At 48.6% G+C, this 18,855-nt stretch overlaps 1 protein-coding gene across 3 annotated transcripts in view; it reads right to left on the bottom strand.

The window, feature by feature from the left end:
- CARD10 (caspase recruitment domain family member 10) overlaps positions 1-18,855 on the bottom strand; it is a 37,017-nt gene that overhangs the window by 12,440 nt on the left and 5,722 nt on the right. For 2 of the 3 annotated variants that reach the window (XM_014521001.2, XM_025206887.1), the window contains exons 1-4: positions 9,740-9,877; positions 4,181-4,399; positions 3,587-3,724; positions 2,964-3,289 (exon numbers count right to left, since the gene is read on the bottom strand). In XM_014521001.2, the coding sequence (XP_014376487.1) occupies positions 2,964-3,289; positions 3,587-3,724; positions 4,181-4,399; positions 9,740-9,746 (690 nt within the window). In that variant the 5' untranslated portion in view covers positions 9,747-9,877. Of the gene's footprint in view, positions 1-2,963; positions 3,290-3,586; positions 3,725-4,180; positions 4,400-9,739; positions 9,878-18,855 lie in introns of those variants that run through there. The other variant, XM_025206886.1, reaches the window with a different exon arrangement.

Raw genomic sequence — 18,855 nt, 5'->3', positions numbered from 1 at the left:
AAACAAGGGCTCCCAGACAGCATCATGTAATCAGGTCTGGCTTAGGTCACCAACCAAATGAGCCTGGTGGGTGTAAAAACAGGAGATATGTCTGCTCCAAATTGCTGTGCAAACAGCACTTTGCCTCAGGGGCTCCACTTTGTAGTGTGACCTCCATGCCTGTTTATGACCCTTATACAATACTGCAACCTCCACCTATGAGAAAGCATCCATTTTGAAGCAGGGCTTGACACCTCATAGAATGACTATGCCTGAGGAGCAGTCACAGAGCAATCCAAGACCATCAGCTCTGATGAGCTCTCAAAGACCCGCCAATTCCTAGAATAATAAACTCTTTTGGAACTGCCTGGGGTAGGGAAGTGGCAAATCCCAGCCAGAGTGCATAGCAAGATCTGCAGTTTCCCATGCTGACAGCCTGCTTAGAGCAGTGGTTTTCAACCTTGTTTCATTTGTGGACCACTTTGGAAATTCTGAACAGAGTTGTGGACCCCTTTGAATTGTAAGTGTAGGTAGTCACATACTTTGGATTGATCATAGTCATTTTGCAGACCCCTTAGACTGTGGATCCGAGGGGTATGTAGTCCACAGGTTGAAAACCACTAGCCTAGGGTTCAGAGAAACTATATTTAAGGAAGGGACTCTCCATGCAAGGGGGCAACCCATGCCAAAAGCCCAGGATAAAGAGGCAGGAAAAGTTGCCTTCCTGGAGAAAGCTATCCAAACCCAGAACTCCCAGGAAGGGCTGAGATCAGACTGTTCAGGACTATTATTTTCAGTAAGATTATAATGTGGGTGGTTAGGCAAGTCCTTTGCTAAGCCTGCTGTCCTTGCTTTGCTGCTACATTGCTGCTGAGGGGGTTAATCAAGAAATTGGAGCTCTCACAGCCACTGAGAATTTGAGAGCTTTAAGAAGGAACATGCCTAAGCCATCAAGGGCTTAGGAGGACTTCCAGATACCAGGGAACTGCACTCTACAGGGTCCCAGCTCCCAAGAAGCAGACCAGACCTGGGGTCTGCACCTAGGAGTGTGCCTGAAAGAGGCAGAGCTAGGAACAATGAGACCCAAGGGGTTAGCCGAGGTGGAGTCCAACAGTTGGATCCTGTTGTCACAATGATGTCCACCCAGGGAGGGACCAGGCCAAGCAGTGACAGTGTGTCTCACTCAACTTTCTGATGGGTATTTGCCACATTGCCAAATCCCACAAACAACTCCGCTATCTCAGCTCAGAAGAGACCCAGAACTGCTAGAGCAGGGAATGATACCTGTCAAGAGTGAGGAACATGGGCAAGGATGAGGGATGAGGAGGGCAGGACTGAAAGCTCAGAGCATGACCAGGTCAGGTGTCGGAGGCACCAGCAGAGCTGCATGGGGAGGTCAGGACTTGTTGCCCCTAGGATTCCTTTTACCAGAGACCCCCCAAGGATTGACCTGGCCTCTTGTCCAATTTGGTATCAAGTGAACTTTAATATAGTAATCCCTAGGCTTTATTACAAGTTTCCTCCTTGTAATATGACCTGAAAAGCAGTTCCTTTAGATGTTACAGCAGCGACCCTCAGAGGTACCAGCCTCAGATCCTCTGCTGGGTGTGTGGGATGTTCGTTTCTGGATTCCTTGTTGTTTAAACAAGAATTCCAAGGTTGCTCCTGTCTCCCCAGGGTGGCAACACAAAACACATACTGTCTCTTTGTTTGTCCACTACTTTTGTAACTTTCTCACCTCAAACTGTCCAATCCTCATCTTTTTAGATAAGGTATTCCAATCCTATTCCATTTTTGGTTCCTTTCCTTTTAGGGAAACTACTGTACCTGACTAGCCCACTGTACCAATCACAGCACTCACTTTTCCCAGTGCCTTATAAGGCACTCTGTATAATTTAATTGCTTAGTTCCAGGAAGGCCTAAAGTTATGCTAACAGCCTGAGCATAACTCGGTTTGCCTGCTACAGAACTGGACTAACAAAGGAAACACCACAAGGCAGAGGTATAATTAATAAGGTAGTTATAAATAGGCTAATCCAACTCAGACAGGGGAAATGGGTATGTCTTTGCCAGAGGTGAAAGTGTGACAAGTAGGGTGTGGAGTCATTACTTCCTCCAAGACTTCAACACTGTAGCATCATCTAAGGGATAAGGAGGTGAGGATGGGAGTAGGTGCTGTGCCAGGAACCTTGATATCAAGACCAAATGCCAGGCAATACAGTGAACTTTGCACAAGCATGCACACATGCCTAAGGTAAGCACAGCAAGACACATGTGCTCGTTCCTACTAAAATAAATGGGTAATAGTGTTATATCAGAGGAAATAAACACTACAACCAACACACAATACATATTGACAGAGCAACAAAGATATGCTCAGACAGACCAACACCCAGCACAGGCAAATGCCCTGACAAAGCACCATTCTGATAGGTGCATAGGTGCGTACGCACATACAACCCACTGCGTGAAACATTTATACAGTGGCCAGTCCATTCCTAGCATCTGGCAAAGGGGTGTGTTGCCTACAAAACCTCATGCATCTCTGAATCAGTTAGTCTCTAAAGTGCTATCGTGCCCTACCTTGTTCCTGACTTTAAAAGGCTCGTTGCCTTCGTACACATACACAGAGCAACTTGCAGCACAGACACACACTGACAGAGCAACTCACGGCACAGGTGTAATTACTAAAACCTAACTGAATACACCTACACATGCCCAATAAAAGCACCACCTATCATTCAGATGTACGCATTCACACACACCCGTAACTGCTAACTCACATAGATTCACTTGCCCATATACCCTCTTACTAATGTAATACAACACACGTTCATCCTTTCTCATCCTCAGAGAGTACCTGCCCTCCATGATTCACTCCCAAATTTAGAGCCCAACACACACTCCTGCTCACTAATATGCTCTCCCCCTGACACTACGCCCTCATACCCGTCCCCCGGTATTCGTCTCCTTCCCCACCGTACCACCAGCTGCAGGTCCCGGCTCCGCAGGACGGCCATGTTCTTCTCCTCACACAGCTGTGCATAGCGCATGGCTAGCATGTAGTTCTCATCCTTCAGCCGCAGCAGCTCCATGCTGTTGGAGTCCCACTCCTCCCGCAGCCTCTGGTATCGCTCCTGCACCTTCAGCAGCTCCTGCAGCCGCTGCTCCAGCCGAGCTTGCTCCTGCTCCAGGGCCTGGTTCTTCACCTGTAACTGGTGCTCTCTCAACAGATGCTCTTGCCGCTGAGCCCTCACCTTCTTCACTTCCATCATCAGGAACTGGGTCAAACCCTCAGGACCCTCCTCATCTAGAGGACAGAAGACAGTCACAGACAACTCATAACAATCCACCCTACACCTAGACCACCCATCTGTCAGTCAACCCAGGACTCAGGACCCTGGAATTCTCATGCACACCCCAAGCCTACCCCGATCCAGGGCTCCTCACATGCCCCAGAGCTCTCCCTAATGTAGGCTTCAGGGTTTGAGGCTCCTCATAGAGACACAAAGTTCCTAAGTCAGGTTTGGGCTTCTGGATTCTACCCACTCTGTCACACATGCAACAAGACACTTGAAGAGAGAGGGGCAAGGAATCCTGCACCTACCCAGGATCATAGAGCAGCGCTGGGCTGGCTCCCTCCCCGTCAGCCGGATGAACTGCTCTGGGTAATAAAACTCCAGGGACTCCAGGAAGGCTTCATAGCCTCGTTTTCCACGGCTTCGAAGGATGTCTATCAGGTGTCCTAATGAGAGAAAGGAAGACACTGGACTGAGCCATCACGAAATGGAGGAAAAACTACACGTAACTCCACTGTACGAAGTAGCCAATTCACAGTGTGCCCACACACAGTGGGATCTCAGCTGGCAAGATGGCCATGTGTGAGCAGTGGCCTCTATTACAAACAGGGCAGAAGTGCTGGATGTGTAGGGGGGACCACTGTAGGGAACAGGCCAAGACTGCCAACTGTGCATGGGGGTGTTACAATACAGGACAGTGCTGGCTGTGGGTGGGAGTTGCTGAAGGGAACAAGGCAGAAGCATCAGCAGTGCAGAGAGTCATTGCAAAGAGCAGCGATGATGACATGCTAGCATGGAAGGTAAATGCCAGGTAAGAACCCTGGGCATTGGGGTATCTCTGCTGATGGAAGGGTTAACACTGGGCTCCCCATGTCCCACTGGGAGCACCTGCTCTCTCCCACCTGTACGGTTGCTCTTGCATGGGAACCTGCATGAGCTCAGCACCTCTTCTTCATCCTGCTCATCTATTACACGGCACTGGCGCAGGTATGGGGTCAGTTTGGCTGGGTTCAGGGAGCGGGTCAGCTGGTGCCGCACACTCTCAATCTTCTCCCACAAGGCCTCTTCCTTCTCTTCTTCCCCTGAAACACTTTGGACCTGGCCTGGGGCATCCTCAGCATCTAGGAAGACAGAGAGAGAGCCTGTAGCATGACAAAGGTTTTGAAAAACTTATTAAGGAAGCCATCATTTGCAAACTGGAAATGAACAGGGTGTTAAGAATCAATCAGCTTTGTTGAGGGTAGATCATGCATGACAAAATTTGTGTCCTTCTATGACCAAGTAACTAACCATCTGGATGAGGGACACATGGTGGATGTGATCTACTTAGACTTCAGTAAAGCCTTCGATTCGCTCTCCCATGGGAGTCTCTCAAACAAACTCAAGGGTGCTGGATTTGACCAGTCCTCAGTGAGGTGGGTGGACAATTGGCTTAGAGGCTGCTCCCAGCGGAGGGTAATCGATGGGCTGACCTCATCCTGGAAGGTCGTCTCCAGTGGTGTCTCCCATGGAGCTGTGCTTGGACTCATGCTCTTTAATAAATTAATCAATGATCTGGATGAGGGGATGGAAAGCTCAGTTATTATGTTAATGGATGATACCAAGCTGTGGGGAAATGTGGGCACACTGGAGGATAGGGCCAGGATCCAGGAAGATCTCGACAGTCTGGACTCTGGGCTGGGCGAAGCAGAATCAGATAAAATTTAACAAGGGTAAGTGCAAAGTCCTTCACCTGGCTAGGAAGAACTCTCACCACAACTACACGATGGGTGGTGGCTCACTGACTGGCACAGAATCTGAGCGAGACCTGGGGGTTACAATTGACCGGAAGATCAGTATGAGTCAGCAGTGCAATGAGGTCACTAGGAAAGCAAATACAGCTCTGGTGTGCATTAGCTGATGTGTGTCCAGGAGATCCAGAGAGATGCTCCTCCCTCTGTATTCAGCACTGGTGAGGCCTCAGCTGGAGTACTTTGTCCAGTTCTGGGCACCGCACTTCAAGAGGGACATGGATAAGCTTGAGAGGGCACAAAGAAAGGCTACCCTCATGGTCAAAGGCACGGAGGATAAGCCCTACAAGGAGAGACTCAGTTGAATTGGACCTGTTCAGCCTGAGTAAGAAAAGGCTGAGAAGAGACCTGATGGCGACCTACAAGTACACCAGAAGACAACACAAAGATCTGGGGGAGCAACTCTTCAGGAGGGTACCTCAAGGTAGGACAAGGACAAACGTACATAAGCTTATAGAGAGCAAGTTCAAACTAGACATAAGGAAGAACTTTTTCTCCATAAGGGTCGCTCGAAACTGGAACACACCCCCACCAGAGATGGTGCAGTCACCATCATTGGAGGTGTTTAAGAAGAGGCTGGACAGGCACCTTGCTGAGCTTGTCTAAGCCCAATAACTTCCTGCCCACAGCAGGGGACCAGACTCGATGATCCTACAGGTCCCTTCTGGTTCTACACTTCTATGATTCTGTAAAAGGGGAATCATAGGCTTGGAGAATGGCAAGGGGTCAGTTTGCCTGCTACTGGGCTGAAAAACATTATCAGGCCCCCGAAGTATAAGAACTAACCAGAATACTAAGAAGTGTCAGCCTGGGACACTAGGAATATGGTGAAGAAAGAAAGCATCTGCTCCCATACACATCAGGCTCTGCTCTCTGACTGGGGACAGGTCTAACAGTACATTCTCTCCTGTCTGTGCCAATCCCTAGCCTCCCACAAAGAGAGACAGCAAAGAGATAGCAGTACTCAATGGAGTGAAGTGGAGTGGAGGACGAGTCCTGATCGGGGAAGTCTCTGGAAGATGTGTTCCTTGCTCCCCTAACAATCTGCTCCTTCTTTCTCTCCTAGCCTGCTAGTTCAGACCTGGGGAGCAAAGTGTTTCTAAGGGGAAGTCAAAATATCCCCTATGAAGCCCTAGAACAGCGAGATGGTCTAATGCTGCATTTCCCCGATACGTCAGCTTCAGGAAGTCAGAAGAGGGGCTAGAAAAGTGATTCTCAGCCAGGGTGCAACAGCATCCCAGGATGCTGCAAGACTCTTTTAAGGGTGCTACACAATATTAGCACTGATAGGTGTGAAAACACTGACATGATTCACAAGATAAACCCAGAGATTTCAAATAGGAATCCAGAGCATTAAAAACTTAATGACCTATTGTGGTCTTTCTGAGTTTTTTGCAGTAGAAGAACTGCTCTATTAAGTTTTCCATAATCAAAAAACTGAGCGAAAGCTCACAGCCGGCATTTGCTGAGGGGTGCCTTGGATCTAAGAAGGTTGAGAACCAGTGGTCTAGAATGCAATTTCCCGTATAGATCAGCTTGAGGCACTGGAAGCAAAGGGAATCTAGGGGGCATGTTCACAACATGCTGCACCTTTTAAACTGGGGCATCACAAACATCTGGCACAGCAGCCCAATTCACTTCTAATGGAAATGGACACTAGTGTCAAGGGAGCTGGGCCCAGTTACACTAGCAGATGAGTTGCCCCAGTTAGTGGCACAGCCCAGACTACGAGCAAGCGCAAGGTAAAGTGCAAGCACATTTTTTCCAAACAGTCACCAACTCAGCTGCCAAATTACTTTCCCTTAGGGAATGGGAACTGCTTCATTATTCAAAACAAGCCCTCTCTCTGACCCTCCTGCTCAGCTATAAAGTATAGGTCTCCTCAGGCTGGAAGCCATTTTCCTTTCTCTATGTACATCTATGCCTCCAGAAAGACTGATAAAAATCCTGGCCCTGATTCCAATGATGCACAAAGTGGCCTGGAATCTCCCTGGCAGCTCAGCAGATTCAAATTCCACCACGGCAAATGAGAGGAAATCTCCACCTCCTTCAACAGCCCCCAGGGTGAGAGCAGTATCTTAGGACTCTAAATTACCAGCCTGCATAGCAAGGATGCCAGCTAAAGATTTGTTCAGGAGTTAATCCATTAAGTAAAGGCTCATGTATTCCTGGGTCCGGTGTACATGATGTAATTAGAGCACTCCATGCCCGTAACCTTTCTGTTGGCTGAGAGGCCCTAGAGACAAAGGAGATGTTGCATTATTGCAAGGGATGTTCATCCCCCATTTGTGATTAATTCACTAGCTCAGGGGCAGAGTCCTGAAGGGGAATTGAACAGAGCTTGTAGAAGGCACCCTGGTTTCTTAAGCTGGCTTGGCTGCAGTTCTGAGCTCTATTATTCGGCAGCATACTTGTGGGCTTGACTTAAATCCTCCTGAAAGAAATCCAGCTGGGTGCTGTGTGCCTATTCAATCAACAAACAGCTTCCTGGCAGGTAGTTTCAGCAGAGACAACCTAGGCCTGAATTCCTCTCCTCTGCCAGCAGCAGCACATCCAAGGCAGGGCAAAGGCACTTCAGGTCCTTGGACGTGGGTAGAGTGGTTTCTATGAAAGTTTCTGTCTGACTGAAAGTGGGCACCGAATGTCCCTTTCCAGTCCCCACCTGCAACAGACCTGGAGTGGGGGAGGTGGGGAGGGGTGTAGCTCCATCACTGGAGTCCCACTGGGAGGGAGCTGCTTAGAGGTGTGGTGAATAAATCTAAACAGGCCCAGTTCAGAGCTGCAGTAAACATGTGCATCTCCACTGACACCCTCAGCTTAGGTTCTTACTTAGGTCTGGTGGCAATGCCCATCCAGTGTAGGGCTGAGACATCCTAGACAATCCAATGAAATCACAGCCATCAGACATCCAGGCATAGTGTACTAGTTCTCTCTCTCTCTCTCTCTCTCTCTCTCTCTCTCTCTCTCTCTCACACACACACACACACACACACACACACACACTCCACCTCTGTCACTGCAGATTTGGCCAGGTAACGGTCTGTGCTACCTCTCAGATCCTAAACAAGGGGGATTTCTCACAGATGTCCTCCCTCCAGCACAAGAACAGGCTGAACAAGTGGCACAGGCAGTCTCTGTACATGGCATGTGGCAGATTGGGAAGGGGGCAGGGAGCAGAAAGCAGAGCAGCAAATCCAGCAGGGGAAGGGGATTGGAGTGGCACTCCATCCCTGCTAAAAAGGTTGGCTCCCACTGATATACCATCACTTATCTATTCATTAAATTGATCTGCAGTCCTCCCCAGCACAGGCTCAGGGCAGATTACAATTAAAAAAAACAAAAAAAACAGACACATTACAAAGACAGGAGGAATATTAAAATAGATAATATGTAATAGAACAAACTCTGCAGACAATGCCCCCAAACTAAGCCCTACCTACTAAAGGCCTGACCAAATAATAAAGGTCTTACAACTCTTCTCAAAAAGAAGCCTAGACTTGAGTTTTGACAGACCACAAGGGAGAAGAAGTTCTAGGGCTAAGGAGCAATTACCAAAAATTACCTCCTGTGACTTATCCCCAAAATTGGTCCACAGATGATCCTTGCAGGAGGTCGCTCTTGGCTGAGCTTATGGATCAAGATGGGACATAAGGGATAAGGCAGCTGCTTAGGTATATACTGGGAGCCCAGACTGTTTAGAGTCTCAGAATTGCACTTGGAAAGCCACTGGGAGCCAGTGTAGACTCTGGAGCACCGGAGTAACATGCTCCTGGCAGCCCACCCCCATCAGAAGGCGGGACACCGCATTCTGCACCAGCTGCACCTTCTGCACAGTCATCGAGGGCAGAACTGCAGTAGTCTACCCTCGGGGTTCCAGAAGCAGAGGAGATCCAAATCTGAAAGAAAGGGTGGCAGCCTTCTCACCACGTGGAGTGGGTGGGTGAAGGCACTTCTAACCACTGCTGCCACCTGAAGATCAAGGTGCAGCAAACATAAGCACCTACATACTGGCACCCCCGCCTGCCCACCCCAGCAGGGCTCTCTTACCTGGCATGCTGAAAACACACAGCCAGAGCCTTCCACTCCCACAAACTGGCCTCTTCTTCCTTGCCCTGCACAACCACAGAGTCCCTGTGCTCTGTCAGGGGTTCAGACTAGCCCAGGCTGGGGAGGGAGCAGGGGTGGAACTACTCTCCTTCAGCACTGGTTGGCTGACACCTAGTCTGTGCGACTGCCAGCATCCGACCCCCCAGGGCAGGTTTCTGGCTGTCTCACCTTCCCAGCAGGCAGGCACACCCTGGCCTCTCCCATCCCAGACTTTCCCCAATGTGGCTGTGCTGATCATAAAATGCTAAGCCGGTCACTTCTCCAGCTTGGGGACCGATGGGGCCCCTCTCAGCCTCCCAAGTCACCAGGCACCCTCCTAGAAGCACAGGGCTGGAGAGACCCCCTACTCTTGTCCCCTGCTCAAGCCAGGATCCTTATGCTTCCCATCACAGACTCACAAGTGTGTGTGGGGGGCGGGGGAGAGGGCAGGGATGGAGAAAGCTACTCGCCACGGCTACTGGCAGCCCCAACTCGCTGGTGTGAGCAGAGGATGATCAGAACCCAGCCAGCACCCCTATGCCTCCCTGCACCAAGGTAAACACTGCCAAAGAGAGGCAAACTCACCCCCCATCCCAGGGCTCAGTCCCCTGGCAAGCAGGGGGGCATATGCCCAGTGTCTTGAGCCTGGGGAGAGTGGAAGCTGCTGCAGAGAGCCCAAGATCGCAGTGCCCCTGCTCTTGTCTGCATCTCTTCCTGCCTCTGCCCACGCCCTACCCGATACACACCTGGCACGATTGGCTAGCAGGGATGAGGAATGCAAGCAGGCCTGAGCTGAGCAAGCCCCGGCTGCCTCTCTGCTCCCCGCCCCGGAATGCGAGCCCGGGGGCGGGGTAGGGCAGAGCAGAGCCAGGTGAGCTGCTGGCTGGCTGCACTTGCCCCGGGCCCCCAGCTCTGCATCAGATCTGCATGCACAGTACCGAGCACACGAGCCTGGGCAGAGGGATCACTTGGGAGCAGCTCTGCCTCCAGCCTGGGAAAAGGAGCGGGGGGGCGGGGCCATGCTGGGCTGCTTCCTGGGGATCCCTGCTAGAGCCCAAAGGATCCTGTATAACAGGGCCTGTTCCTCCTGCCCGAGCTGGGCTGGGGGCGTGTGGGTGTATTAGCAGTCAGGTACACTGGGGAGGGGCTTGCTGGGAGGAGAGAGAGGAGGGGTCATTAAGATGCTGTCTGTGGTGAATGAGTTACAAGTGCTGGAGGGAGGAGGGGAGGAGGCATGCAGGGCAGGTGAATCACTGAAGCCATGTTCTCAAGTTTTTTTAGATCAAGGCGCCCCTCCGAAAATGCCAACTCTTGCACTCAGTTTTTTTGACTGTGGAAAAAATAAAAGAGCACTTCTTCTCTGGCAAAGGACTCGGAAAGCCCGCAGCAGGACAGAGTGGTTTTGACTCTGTGTGCTCCTACTGGATACCACTGGGTTTATCATGTGAATCATATGTCACTGTGGCACACCTCACAGCCCTGACACTGAGCGGCACCCCAGGGCACCCTGAAAAGGATCTCAAGTCACATCAAAGTACCACAGTACCATAGTTGAAAATCGCTGTCTTAACCATTCAGGGCAAGCAAGCGGGCCCATCCTCTCCAAGAGGCACTGGTCAGAAGGTCCCTGGACCCCAACAGTAAAGATAAGGAGCATGAGCTCTTCGTCCCACGTCACAAGAAAAGCAGCCTTTCCTTTGTGCTGTTTCCCAGCTCTATGCACAGAACAGAGTGTAGCATAGCTCCCTGCCTCTCTCTGCCCTGTCAGAGACCTTCTCAGCCATGCCTGTTGTACCACCAAGTCTGGCAAGGCCTGGGGAGCATGGCAAGGTATACATGGTGTAGGCATGCGGCACCAGGATTCACCATTCTCGTATGCTCTGGAGGAGTCCTGGCCATGCTCTCTCAGCCTCCTTTCTCCAGAGGATGCCTTATCCCTTTGTTTGCCAGCCCTACTTCGTTTTCATTTTTACCCCTTCCTGTTCCTTTCTCATCTCTTCATGCGAACCCCTAACACCAGATTCTTGGGGCTGGCCAAGGTACATGCAACACTGGACCCAGAGAGAAAGGATAAAGGTGGCTTAAAGCCAGGCATAAATTTGGCCCTCAGTATAACTCACAGCTGCTCTATGTCCTTCCAGCTACAAGTAGCCCCACCAAGTCCTGGGACTTCCTGATCAACCTCTCCTGGCCCAAGCTAAGCTGGCCACCTGTCTGACCAGGAATGAGGCTCTGTGGATCCATCTTCCTGCCCCTCATCCATGCGTGTCTCCAGGCAGTTTCACTGGGTGGCATTCACTGTCTCCTTGGACTCATTCAGGGGCCAGTGGGCACTGGCTGGTGTGCTATGCTCTGTGTCTCCCTTGGACTACTTGTTAGTAACGTCTGACCCTCACTCCTGTCCTTGTTACTGCTTTAATAGTTCCAAAAACTCTGTTTGTGCACCCTTAATAGCCCCCTCTAAGAACAGAGGGGACTAACTTTCTTTGTGGGCTCATGCCAATGACTCCATGTGCATCAAATAGGCTTTCCAGCTACTCGCTGCTCCTGCAGACAGAGAATTCCCCAAGCAACATCACTGACAACTTCAAACCCCCAGATATCTTTCTGGAGGATGATGCCAATCAGGAGGTTGAATCTGTCGAAAGTACTGAAAACACCACATGCTCCAAGCAGTCTGGGGACAGCTTCTTGGAGGGTGACCGGTGAGTTTTGCTACGTTAAAAAAGGCAAATCACCTAGCCAGGGTCGTTTGATCCCAGCATCCTTTTCTGCCCATGGCAGGGGGTTGGACTTGATGATCTGCTCAGGTCCCTTCCAACCCTACCAACTATGAAACTATGAAACTATGGCTATTGTACTAGGTGGCACTCTGCAGAGCACAGAGTCTTTCAGTCACAGTCCCTGATCAACTTCTACCATGAGTAATCAGAGGCATGGGGCACCTAATCAATGCAAGGTAAATCCCTCTCTGTCCTACAATAACAACTCCCTGCCCTCTTGGCACTTCAGGGGCAGCGCAGAGGAATGAAACAAGGACCAACAATCTGGCCAAAACAGGGGGGAGATACCCTTAAGCCCTGCTTTACACAGAGAGGCACAATATAGGAGAGAGGTTGGGAGGATTGAAGGGAAGCTTGGCCCTTTGTTCACAAGATGAAAGGGCCCTGTGTGCTCCAGACCTAGAGCCCTTCTTCGTGGAGCAAGGAAGGATTTGGGGAGGGCCAGTCCTATGCACCAGGTGGAGTCCTGCTCTGCAGAGGCTCTCTAGGCAGCACCTGACACAGAGTAGGTGGAAATAAAGCCTGAGAGTCGGCTTCTACCTGCATCTTCTCCCCATGGACGGCAGCATGGGGCCTACTCCAGCTTTAGCAGCTGTTGGAGAAATTGAACTCATTCTCCTCTCCTGTCCCCACAGAGCTGCTCAGCTCAGTTGTACTGGCTATCCCAGGGGAGAGAGGATGTAGTTTCTAGCAGATGGGGCCCCTCGCCTTTGGTGCTGCATTGCCTTCAAGGTCAGGCATGACGCAGACCTGAGAATGAGATAAAATGAATAAGATGAACACTCCATTTGTGAGACTTGATTTATCTCCTGCAATCCTACATATTCCTCTGCTCCACAGCGATACCTGGTCTCCGAGCTGCTGGAAAGACAGGCTGGAAAAAATAAATTGGGAGTCTCAGCAAGAAGCACAGTATTTGCACTGCATCTGTCCCATGAAGCTCCGGCTAACGCAGTTGGTAATAACTTGCTGCTGACTCATTCTCACTCAGAAGGGCCAAACTCCACTCTGCCCAGAGCCCATCAGTGCACAGCTACAGTGGTGGAAGATGAGCATATAACAGAAGCCCCTAACCTGTGATCTCCAGTCAGCATTCAAATCCGGTTGCAATTCGTTACCTTCAGTCGAAGGAATCAATTTGCCATTTGCAAATGAATGATCAGAAACAACAGCAAGCAATGCTGTCTGCGTTGAATAGAGACCCACTCAGCCCTGGCAGGTCTGGCTGCTAGTTATTCTGCTACCAACCAGAGACAGCTTTTTAATTAATAGATTTGCTGAACAGGCCACTTGGGCCCAGTAGGGGGGAGTAGGTGGGGAGTAACAGAATAGCATTGTAGAGAGGGATACAGCCAGGATTAAATCCCTTTCTGCCAGGATTGGTATAAAATTGTCCTGCCAGGGTAATAAACTCAAAACCAGTTTCAAACCCTTCCCTCCATGCTTTCACTTGACACAATGGGAAAAAAGGTGGGTACTTCACAACACTTAGGCACCCACTCCTGGAGCTGCTGTAGAGAGTAGTGTTCCAATGGAGGACATCACCGTTCATTAATGCTAATTACAGTAAAAGCCAGTGAGCCGGGCCTCACTGTGGTAGGTGCTATGCATACACCTAGTGAGAACCAGTCTCTGCCCAAGGGAGCTTAGTGTCCATATGGACAAGACAAAGAACAGGTGGATGAAAGGAAATATTATCCTTGCATTACAGCTGCAGAACAAAGACACAAAGAGATTTTACATGTAAATTGTACTTGCATTGACAATAGCAGCACAGTGGAAAATGTACTACACCGCCTATGCAGATTCAGTCGCATCACAATAAAAGCACATTCTTCCATCTACCTTGTTTACAGGAAGGGGAATAACTCCACTGGTGAAGGGCATCTCTACCAGAATAGGCAGACAAGGTTCTTTGGGTAAATGTGATATCTTTTATCAGACCAACTAAATAGTTGGAAAAATTGTTCTTTGCAAGCTTTCGAGTACAAATACCCTTCTTCAGGCAGAGGAAGAGTCCACATCTGCCTGAAGAAGACTTTCCCTCTGCCTGAAGAAGGATGTTTGTGCCTGAAAGCTTGCAAAGAACAATTTTTCCAACTATTTAGCTGATCTAATAAAAGACATCACATTTCCCCAAATAACCTTGTCAGCCTATGTCCTTAGACCGACATGGCTACAACCAACATCCTCTCTACCAGCATAGATAGGGTCACCCAAGGGGCTGTACCATAAAACTGTGACAGGTTATTAGAGGTTCAGTTATACATATACTGGCAAAAAAGAAAAGAAAAGAAAAGAAAAATCACACTCCACTCCAAAGTAGTTATCCCAGCAAAATTCTCTGGGTTGCAGTGGTTTGCTCATGGTTACACAAAAAAGCAGTAGCAGAACAAGGTACTCTCACCCATACGTTGTTTCCAATTAATTGGAGAGAAGGCCTACAGGAGAACTGACAGTGGGACCTTCTCTGTAGACTTGCACCAAAAACTAGATTTACTGCACTGCCTGTTGCCAGCACTAAATACTAGTGTGACCACTTTGACCTGGGCAAGCCTGCCAGGTCCCTTATAGCAGAAAATTGTCATTTTTTCCTAGAAAACAACTTGCAGAGAGATTTAATGTTGTGAGTATATGAATATGCATGGTATTTAAATGAAGATGACTAAATTACAGTTGCTTTCCAAATTGACTTTCAATGCAAGCTAGACACCTAACCTCCTTTTTTTAGGCATCTATTTCTATGCACATTTATAAACCTGGCCCCAAGCTGACTGCGTTAGGCTAGTAGCTGAGAGCTCACTGGAATATATCCTGTATCTGGAAAGAGAAGTGTTTTGCAGACACTTACCAGTTTCAAGGAGGTTTTAGATAGGAATACCTCTGAGGTCAACAATGAATTCTTCGGGTCACTTGCACAGAGAGAGAAAGAGAGAGAAAGAGAAAGAGAGAGCGAGAGAGAAAAAAGCTAACCTTTATGATCCCATTTGAAACAATTCTGTTTCACAAAACCCTGTCCAGGGGCTTTAGTTTTGGGTCAGCAAACAAGTAAAATAGATTTCAAAACCTCGAAAGTTGCCATGAAACAAAACCGTCACCCTCCAGCCAGCTCTCAATGTAACATTCATTAGCAAATAGGTGTTTGCTAATGTGCTAAAAACACATTTTTCCCAACTGAAGGCAAGGTCTAAATGACACAAGCTGCACCCGCTGCTATTTTCATCGTTCTGACTCTGTTGCTCTGTACCCAAGCACTCTTGCACAGGGTGTAACGTGGGCGTAAGATGCCATCATAACACCCTGGTAGCACCTGCTTGACACTCACTTTCCGTCAGTGTAAAAGAGTGCATGAGGCACAGAGGACTCAGCCCCATTTATTTTTCAGAAACAAATAACCGTATAAACAATTCCAGCAGAAAAGGGGAGCTTAACAGGCTGTTTGCTTCATTTCAGAAAGTGTTCTGTTTAGATGAAAAAACAACTGGCTGTACTCCTCCATCCCTCCTTGCCCCTCTCCCCACAAGCCCAGCAGCTGGAGCTAAAGGTGGAAAAGTCTGCAAACACCCCTTGGCAATATGCTGGCAACATATTCCTGTGCTCATTAAAACTTCAAGGCGTGTACAGTGACAAGTAAGATTTGAATTAGAGAGACTGCTCAAAGGAAACAAACCTGAGATATACATTTCATCATTCTAAAGCCACCCCATCTCCCGTTCCAGTGGTGACTTCACTTGCATGAGAATCAGACCATATCTCCTCAGATGTACGTCCCAACCCAAACCAGCTTCCGAATTGCCTTATTATTAAAATGCTTTTATCCCTTCAACACATCTACCTCTCTCTCTCATACACATACATATGCACAGTGTCTATCTCTTCCTCTCACATACATACGCATGCACGCATACCCACACGTGCCAGCAGAGCCTTCATGTCTCAACTCCTTTTATACCAGGTTTGATTGGGGGGGAGGGTTTCACAACATCCAGCTTGATAAAGATACTAAATAAAATACTCCATCCTCTGCAATGTCACAATGGCCTTAAACAGCAAAAGACACTGCCTGGCAAATCCAGACTTCAATGGAGTTGTGCCAGCTTACACCAGGTCTGAATTTGACCCATAATGCTTAAAAAGAGAGGGCCACATTCAGCCTAGAGCTGATGGAATTAATGGTGTCAATTGGAGCAGAATGTGGCCCTATTTTAGAAATGAAACAAAGTACGGAACAAATTAAAAGCTGAGTACAAAGGGGACACATATCACACCCACTTGGCTCATGGGTGTAAGCGACAAGGCCAAAGCACAAATCTGAATTGCATATGCATCACAGACTGCAACAGATCAAAAGGGAAAGGCATTCTGCATGTTATTAACATGGGCGCAGTAACCCATCTGACTTTCATTACAGTGTAAGTAGTATTAGAGAGAGATCCTGTGCTGCAGGCTGCAGCCACAAGAGATTAGCACGACCGCATCAGCCTCAGCAAGCCAGATGTTCCCTGCTGCAAAGGAGAGGCTTGCAAAATGATGGGAAGACAAGCCAGCAAATGCCGTGTGTGTGTGTGTGTGTGTGTGTGTGTGTGTGTGTGTGTGTGTGTGTGTGAACGCACCTTATTGAAAATATATACATATACTTCCCATAAGACACATTTGAAGACAGAGTTGAGGTTATATGCGCACATTAATATTCATGATGTTTAAATAATAGTCAAGTCTCATGGGTGAAAAAAAATATAAACGCTCAACAGTGAGAAAATTCATTTTTATAGTTCCACAAACAACCTTAACTCTGACCCTGTAACCCACCTGCCACTCTACTAGAGATAAAGGAATAGTGTAAATAGTCTGGCAACTCTAGATTGATTTCAAAGTCACTACAGTGATTTATACCCACTGGAGATCCAGCCCATTAGCTGGACTATGAAAATGGATGCTCCTACAGCCTACCTGCTCCCATCTCTCCTCCCTGGAACTAAGGCTTATCTCAGTGAATGGAGTTCTCTGGTGCCTACAGCCAATCCCTAGGACTTGAATGGGGTAAAGGTACATCTCTGATCTGTGTCCCAATGGAGAGGCAACAGAGCCATATGGGGAGGTTGTTGCAGTGAGATTGCAGTGCGGTTGCAGTCCATATGTAGAGAAGCTAGAATGGGTTTTCTGGGTCCCTGCTGAATGACAGATGGGCTGCAGTGTAATCTCTGGATCCAAGTGGAACATGTGATCTGTGGCTTGTAGCAGTGGCAAATGGTGGAGGAGGGTCAGGTCAGATCTCTAGCCTATATACAGCGAGGATGAGGTAGAATACGAGAGGCTGGTATCTCTACCACGTAACAGGCAGGCAAACTGGAGAAGGGAGAGGCAGCATATTCTGCAATATTTTATTAATAAGTTTGTGAAATAAAGACATGATTGAATGAGCAAATTGCTGGTCACAGGGTTATATTTACAGCACTATGGATCAGGTTCTCAGCTAGGGTAAATCAGCACATTATAGTCACTGGTTTAAACCAACTAAGCATCCAGCTGTAAATCTTTATTGAAGACAAGTGGTTTGGTATTTTTAATTCAAAAATACAGCTCCTGAGGGAAGCAAAAATCTATATGGGGACTTGCAAAACCCTAAATTACTCAGGGAAAGGAACAGCACTGACAAATTCCTTGCTGGCTTCTATCTGGCAATTAGGAAAAATACAGCTCTGATAGAGCATAACCTAGCACGCACAGAGTGTCAGTTGAACACAGAGTCTAATCCTGCTTCCTTTGGTCACAGAAGCAGCCTATTGATTTCAGTGGGGCTACTCATGTGAGTAGAGCAAGAAGGATCTAGCCCGTCATTTTAGGGTCTGATTTTACTCCAACAGTCACTGGGAGCTTTGCCACTGGGAGCAAAGTAATAAGCTTCAAGGCTAATCATTTACAGCAGCAATGCATCTAGGAATCTTCTTAACATCCTCTGAGCTCCAAAATAAATATTTAACTCCTGCCAGCGGGATGTATTTCAACAGCAGCAGAACATCTGAAAGCAAATTCCTCTTTCAGCGAATAGAAGCATTTTTGCCAACATGGTGACCCAAGTGAGATACGGCAATATTTATACAACTGCTGTGCCCCATGTTTCCCATTTTATTATGTTTCTCAACCCCAAACCTGGGCTCAGAGCCATACCAGAGGCAGGACGGTGCAACTGTCAAGGGCACAGAGCCACAAGGGGCACAACGGCACTGGATCCTGACCTGGATGCGGTGTAACCACATTTGTTCAGCGCTTTACACAAGTCAGTTAGCAGCTGCTTCACAACACAGCTAATTAGCCTTCCCACAGCACCCCTCCCCCTACCCCGCCGCCCCCCCAGCAGCTTCCTGCATGGGAGCTAATGTGTGGAAGCACTGTGCTTGCTCTGAACACATTTACTGGGAGTAAACTAAATAGCTCTGCAGGACACCATGTCGTGGGTGTGGGTGTCCTGTGGAAGGGTGCCCTGCCAGGTTGTGTGCATAACTGCACACAGGGCACAACAATCTGGAAGTGGTAGGCATTAAAGATGCAGCAGTTATTTCTTAGTTTCACAGGTGAAGACAATCATCCCCAGTGTTGCAGTCCCTGAACACCCAGATCAGACTCAAAGGGATTTAAGGTCCCTCTCCTGATGATCCATGGCTTAGTTACCACCCTTTGAGGTTTACGCTTGAAAGTGGTTTCATAGATTTCATAGACTTCATAGACATTAGGGCTGGAAGGGACCTCGGAAGATCATCGAGTCCAGCCCCTTGCCCAAAGGGCAGGAAGTCAGCTGGGGTCATAGGATCCCAGCAAGATAAGCATCCAGTTTGCTCTTGAAGGTGTTCAATGTAGGCGCTTGAACCACCTCCGATGGCAGGCTGTTCCAGACCTTGGGGGCTCGGAGTAAAGAAATTC

This window comes from Alligator sinensis, unplaced genomic scaffold (assembly GCF_000455745.1).
Source record: "Alligator sinensis unplaced genomic scaffold, ASM45574v1 scaffold215_3, whole genome shotgun sequence".
In the NCBI taxonomy this organism is placed as follows: Eukaryota; Metazoa; Chordata; order Crocodylia; family Alligatoridae; genus Alligator; species Alligator sinensis.
Note: the sequence above shows the minus strand (reverse complement) of the source record. Positions and strands in the feature narration are given on the sequence as shown.